The 6,904-nt window shown below is 36.0% G+C and overlaps 2 protein-coding genes across 3 annotated transcripts; both read right to left on the bottom strand.

Annotated features, from left to right (window-relative positions):
• Positions 1–656: 656 nt before the first annotated feature.
• cnrip1a (cannabinoid receptor interacting protein 1a) lies at positions 657–3,978 on the bottom strand. Its single transcript, XM_079421139.1, has 3 exons — positions 3,711–3,978; positions 3,196–3,340; positions 657–1,869 (listed from the first exon to the last, which is right to left on the bottom strand). The coding sequence occupies exons 1-3, from the start codon at positions 3,887–3,889 to the stop codon at positions 1,705–1,707; spliced, it is 489 nt and encodes a 162-aa protein (XP_079277265.1). The 5' UTR covers positions 3,890–3,978; the 3' UTR covers positions 657–1,704.
• Positions 3,979–4,326: 348 nt separating this feature from the next.
• Positions 4,327–6,901, bottom strand: fbxo48 (F-box protein 48). Of its 2 annotated transcripts, none has more exons than XM_079421523.1 (3): positions 6,832–6,901; positions 5,873–6,186; positions 4,327–5,785 (listed from the first exon to the last, which is right to left on the bottom strand). In XM_079421523.1, the coding sequence occupies exons 2-3, from the start codon at positions 6,173–6,175 to the stop codon at positions 5,624–5,626; spliced, it is 465 nt and encodes a 154-aa protein (XP_079277649.1). In that variant the 5' UTR covers positions 6,176–6,186; positions 6,832–6,901; the 3' UTR covers positions 4,327–5,623. The 2 variants fall into 2 exon arrangements, with proteins under 2 accessions (XP_079277649.1, XP_079277650.1); XM_079421524.1 differs by having other exon boundaries at positions 4,797–5,785; positions 6,419–6,896.
• Positions 6,902–6,904: the final 3 nt, after the last annotated feature.

Genomic DNA, 6,904 nt, shown 5'->3' with positions numbered 1-6,904 from the left:
AGGCCTGCTTTTGTATTACATTTTTAAAAGGCTTTTTTGTGACCATTCCTAAATAAAATTAAAAGTATAAAATAGTTGTGATTTGTAATAAATGTGATTGGAATTATGGCTAAATACAACACAAATATACATTTTTAGCCATGTTTTACGTGAGAAGCTTTTATCATAAGGTCTGACCATTCCTAAATAAAAATACAAATATAAAATAGTTTTGTTATTTTTAATAAATATGATTGGGATTATGGCTTAATTTAACACCTAAATGCATTTGTTTTACATGTGCATCTTAATATGTGATATTTTTCACTTTTTAAATAATGTTTTATCTTTATTTTCCTGATTTTATTGTTTGGTCTTGCTGTGGCACATTTAATCTGTCTTGGAGTGTTTTGTTGTGAGGCTTTTTTTGTTTTGTATTAACATTTAGTGACTAATCCTAAATATGAAGGTATTTGCATTTTAAAGGGTCCTGGTTGTGTGTCTATAAAAATACTTTTTAAAAATAACAAACCATGTTTAGTTAGCAGTATGCTGTTCACAAATACACCTTTATATGTTAGATGTTATAAATAATCTAGTTATAATGTATTTTAACTACAAAGTTATATCAATATTCTAAGCTAAAAATAACCACCACATATCATTTTCTATTTATTGCATATTTTATACTTTCTTTCGTCTTTTGGTCTTTTATTGGCTGGTACCATAATGCATTTTTTTTTTTTTTTTTCAAAACAGAACAGAACTTCAAGCAACAAGATTGTTTATATTCTTACAAAAAGGTCAAAAGTTTGGCTCAAAGTCACACAAAAATCAAGATTGAGATTCAGCAACACACATAGGCACCCCACGAGCAAACAAATAATCAGAATATGAGTAAAAATAGGCATAGAATTAAGCAACTGCATTTCTGATTCACTTCTAACTCTCACCAGCGAACTAATGCTTCTGTGAAAAATAGGCAACATAAATAACAGTTTAAGCAGTGAACAACAGTAACACAAAATAGGAAGTAATTAAACATCCATTCACACCATACAGAAACAGACACGCCTGTCACAAATAAATAATTGTTTTACGCTGGTCCCAAAAGACCACAATATTAACTGACTGGTCTTTACTTATATAATATTACATTGTACACATAGAGTATCATGTATAGCCTGTGTACGTTCATACAGCACCTTTTTGAGCAGCATTGTGGAGCACTGCCTGTCTCTAAAACAGCAAACCGCTGGGGTAAATACAGGCTTGCAGTACAGTTTTCTCATCTGAGTCTTGATGAAAGATGGTCTCCGTGTATTTGTAACCATAATAGAGCTGATATGTGCTGTGCAAATGACCAAGAGAGAGCTGTAAATTCAGTCTCATTCAAATAACCCTTCCCATGGAGACTTTCACTCAAAATATCACCAACTTTTTCAAAGTTTCACCAGCTCAGGCGAGATACAGAGGAAGAGACATAAATGGGGAAAAATTCTGTTCAGACTGAAACGTTCAGATCATGCATGACCAGTGGTACAACGAATTAGATGCAGTGCTTGACTGGTAAACAGATACCCTGATGGATCACTTGTTTGGAGCCTTTGATAGTCACATCTTATTTCACTTGCGCACTTTGCAGTCATCTATCTCGCACACAGCGGCCCCATGATGGTTACAGGTCATATTGTGCAGGTTTGCTGCTGCTGCTCCGCTCGTGTTTTACTGGAACACCTCTTTGTTTATCCACATGAGGCTGCGGGTCTCGTTGGGCTTGACCTCGTACTCAATGCAGTTGAAGCTGTTGCCGAACTGGCAGTGCTCTCTCTTGTAGTAGTTGTAGTATTTCACTTGCCATACGGTTTCAAACATGCCAGCATCTTTGAACTGGCGACAAAAAGAAGATGGAAGGTTAGGAACATTTTACAGCTCAGTTCTTTTTTTATACTCAATCAGTTGGCTAACTAATTTGTCTTTAGTTACAGAAGGGTGGTGCTTGTGTGTCCATGCAAAATGAACACAATGCTTTGACACTGTAAAAAAAAAATTATATGTTACTTTTTAACTATTCATTTAAACATAGCAACCTGACAACATAGATTTAGCTTGCAGCTTATACAGTGTTTTGCTGATTTGCAATTATTTTAGGTTGCACTTGTCTGTACTCCAAAAAGATTTTTTGAAGTTGTAAATAAAACAGATTATTGCAGTACAAGAAAATACAATTTAACTTTTCTTACATAGAAATTTAGTTATACAAAAATATATATATAAAAAAATTAACTTTTAATTCATGCTTACTTGCTTGCCATTTCTTTTTGTGAAGTTTACTAGCAATTTCTGAGTGTAAATTGTTTCAAAGTAAATCCCAATTAGGTTTTTTTCAGTGTGCGAACTCGCTTCCTATTTAATATAGACTCGGTGTAATAAAATTAAGATGTAAAATTGTAAACATCATTTTTAAGGTTGTCATATGTTTTGGAGTGTACTTTTAATATATATTGTAAATAACTAAAAATATTGCCAAATATATATGGGCCATTCTACAGAATTGGTCCAAAGTCAGAGTTAGAAACGTCTTGGGGAAAAAAAAGTGTATATTTTTCAAAAAATATTATATGTATGCAAATTGTATAATATCCAAGAAACACATTTCTATTGTGCAGTTAAGTCTTGTATTTTCAGAAGGTTTTGGAATATTTGTCCTCTCGCCAAATTTGTCAAAAAAAATCTCCACTAAAAATTTCCACCTACAGCTTAAGTTCAGTTTCTGCCTTAAATTTTAAAGTATAATGGCTGTAAAAAAAAAAAGAAGTTAAAATTGGTTAAATTATTTTGACGAGTTAAAATAATGAAAAAAACCCCAACGAATTTTGAAATGATTTCAAGAGCCCTGTTAGTTGCAATGGTGTTATATGAGGTTGCTTCTATATATTGTTCTGGATGGTTTCTTATTGGTCCAGGTCAAAGAGCCCACCCCCAATTTATATGACATTCTGACCAACAGATAAGACTTAAAAACAGGATTTGTTTACCCGTTTTATCATGTGTCAGGTGCACAAACTCCTCAGTAATTTGAGGCTACGAGTGAAATCTAATGCTTAGCCTCAAATCCCTAATCCTGAACAATTTAGCATTTAGCAATTCCACGTGACTTCGTGATGAATTCTATGCAATTCTATTCTATTCCGAATCCGGGCTGGGCTGTGTTACCTCTATGGAGACCTGCACAGGTTGTCTGTCCCCGCTCTTGGTGTGTGGCACTCCCTCAGTGTCGTAGTTGCCATTGTAGACGATCTGCTCCTCGTCTTTGGACTGCTGCTCCAAAGGGAAGCTCTTTCCGCCGATTCCCATTGTGCTGAAATCCCATTGAAACAAGCGTCAGACTATCTGCCTGTTTACCTTATTTGACACAAATCTGAAATTCCTTCTGTCAATTAAACATTAAAGAGTCGTGCGCTCGTAACACATCCCCGTGGCTCAATTTTACAGCGTTTCTAAATAACGCAGACTACTGCGCAAATAAAGAATCGCCTTATGCACATATGCAGCAGTTTATTTATATCACATATTGAATTTCTTACAGGAGCGCAGGTGCACCTTTCGACCTCAGTATTGCGAAAAACACCGAGCGCTAAGAGCTACCTATATGCAACCACCTTTAATATCAGAATAGAAGTATATAAACAGGATCAGTTTAACCGCGCATTAACGTTGCATCGACTTACGCGGCCTCCGCGCTACCCGGCTTCACGATCACCTCGATTTTGTATTTCGATCCTGTTAGCAATTTGATTGTCCTGCTCTGGCCGAACCTCGTCCCGTCCACTTTATAAAACACGGGTCCGTCATTGGGTTGGATTTTCAGGGAAATCGCGATGTTTATTATCGCTGGAACGTCGGCCATGGTTGCGAGATAACGGAGGTCGATGTATTTCCAGGGCTCCCCGTCATTAACGGGATGGCGGATGGTCCCAGGAAGCTGTTGAGAGATGCTGTGACGTCTACACAAGCCATCACACCCATTTTAGCCATGCAGCATACATCAGTGCACATGCATATGGCTAAACTGGGCTCGTATAATACACCAATGGCCATTAGTCTCGCGCTGGGTAAACAAACGCACACTGAAACAGTCCCTGTCCAAAGTGCTGAAACTGAAGAATCATGTGGTGCTACTGCATGCAGTACTGGGCCATTTTTATAGTAAAAAAAGTAGATGTACTAAACGCAAAATACTGCTATTACGTGTTTAGTGAGCTTGAAATGTCAATAAAACATTAATATGATTAAATTAATTATAAACCCATTTTTAATAGGCTGCTATGATGTTTTTTTTTTTTTGGAAGTAGTAGTATACCTTTCACATTTTTTGTCTTTGCAGAAAGCTTTGCAACAAATAGTAGTAGTTATATAAAAACATTAGTTCTAATTAAAACATGATGTGTGTGGATTTTTAATGGACAGTCAGACCAATAATAGTGTCATTTTAAATTACATTTATGCCATTTTAAATAATATAATGAAGAGGAATATACATAATTTGAATAATCAGATAAGTATGCAAATTATATTCTCACTTAACATTCATAATAGTTTTATCTCACAGATTCCTCCATTAGTTTTTCCAAAAAATACAATTTTCTGAAAATGTACTCGCTCTCAGGCCATCCAAGCTGTAGATGAGTTTGTTTCTTCATCAGAACAGATTTGGAGAAATTTAGCATTGCATCACTTGCTCACCAGTGGATCCTCTGCAGTGAATGGGTGCCGTCAGAATGAGAGTTCTGATAAAGCTGATAAAAACACCACAATAATCCACACGTAATCCAGTCCAACAATTCTTTAATTTATTAATTCATGTTTTTAATTTACTTTACCATGAGATGGCACGATGCTACTAGTACTTACTTTTTTTGTCTGCTAGGACTAAAAAAGTCACTCAGAATTGCTTTCAAAATGAAATGGAAAGATGGCTTTCCATTTCACAGCATGACAGTGCTAGTTCATAAATACTGATTTCTGTATGAATATTGTATGTTAAAAAAAAGTCGTTTTTACACTACAAAAATGTAACAATGCTTTTAAATGTAACAATATTTCTATATTGTTTTAAATGATCATGTTATAAAGACATATGCATACAGCAGCAGAAATGGAAAGAGAGGCCAGCACTGAAGAGGGAATTATAGCATTAGTACACATAATATTCATTAATATATTAGCTTTGATAAAATAATAGTTGCATGATTTAAGGCAAAACACTTTTTGGCAGTGACTCTAAAAAAATTAATAAATTAACAAAAAATCAATACTTCAGTCAAAATGTGCAGAGTTTTGTTGATCTATACAAAAAGAGCAAAGAAAGATCTCTCTCAGTTCCATCTATTAAATGATTCCATCATATGAAACCTATAAAACCTCATTTTCCTTTACAGTCTCAAGCAAATTAAGGTGATTACAACTAAAATGTTCGGTAACAAAAGCCACATTATCATGTGTTCTGACCGCCACAGTCTTTGTGCTTTTTTGCAACACCGATTATAAAATTATTTGCCCAACAAGTGTTTCAGTCATAGTGCTTCCATCGCAGCTGATATATTTTAGTCCATTGACAGGATCCCAAAAGTCTCTCTCAGGTCTATCTATCCAGTTCCGCCTCCAGTATCTCTCCCCAGGTCTCCACATCCAGTGGATACATGCTGTTGGGCGGGATATCGTCAGCAGAGCGGATGTTACTGTATCGGCCCTTCAGCCACCTCCGCTTTACACAGCCTTTCCTGTAGTTACGCACAAGAGTAACCTGGAACAAAAAAGGAAAGGTAAATAAGAAACAACCAGCAGAGATAGGAACAAAATGAAGCAGAATTTTAACAGCGATAACACAAACCTTCCATGAACACCCAGCAAGCCTGTCCCCATTCACTTCCTTCTGGCAAATAGCCAGCACTGTAAGACACTGGCTCCTCCACAGCTGATCGCTGCCCTCGATTATATCATTCCAGTGTCTGCAGGTGAGCGAGGCCCGGCACAAACTCCTGACGTCCAGCTCACTGAAGATCTTAACACTCATCTCTGTAGGAAGGGTCTCTGTAAAGTTCTGCTGAAGTGGATTCTGGTCACCAGGGATCGTGTTGGATCCTCTGTCTCGGCTGAAGATGACGCTGTTGCTCCTTTTACAGACATTCAGCATCTCTCAGCGTCCTAGAACAGTTTCAGTTTTATTTTCATTGAGTCCAACACCAGTTATTTGTATGACAGAGCATATGTGACCCTGGACTACAAAACCAGACTTAACTAGCACGGGTATATTTGTAGTAATAGCCAACAATACATTGTATGGGTCAAATTGATCGATTTTTCTTTTATGCCAAAAAAATAATTAAGATATTAAGTAAAGATCATGATCCATGAAGATATTTTGTAAATTTCTTACCGTAAATATATCAAAACTTATTTTCTGATTATTAATATGCATTGCTAAGAACGTGATTTGAACAACTTTAAAGGCGATTTTCGCAATATTTTGATTTTTCTGCACCCTCAGATTACAAATTTTCAAATAGTTGCATCTCAGTCAAATATTGTCCTATCCTAACAAACCATACATCAATGGAAAGCTAGTTTATTTCGCTTTAATGCGTTATTCAAGCAACACAAAGGTTATAGTGAGTGAGTCATTGAACGATCGCAGTATCTGTTTGTTTGTGGACTAAGGTAAATCAAGCTAACAGTGTCTAAAACGGATTTTAAAAACAATTACGAAACGGTCACAATTACATAACTGTATTCTGTACGAGAAAATAATGATATTTATAAAAACAGTGTGTTATTTGTAAAGATTCATACCGACGGAGGCGTCTCACTAACAGCTGAGGATTTAAACGTCTGCGTTTGTTTACGCCGGAAACGTCAAAAGGCA

This window comes from Barbus barbus, assembly GCF_936440315.1.
Source record: "Barbus barbus genome assembly, chromosome: 7".
Classification (NCBI taxonomy): Eukaryota; Metazoa; Chordata; class Actinopteri; order Cypriniformes; family Cyprinidae; genus Barbus; species Barbus barbus.
The sequence above is the reverse complement of the archived record's forward strand: the minus strand, read 5'-3'. Positions and strand labels throughout refer to the sequence as shown.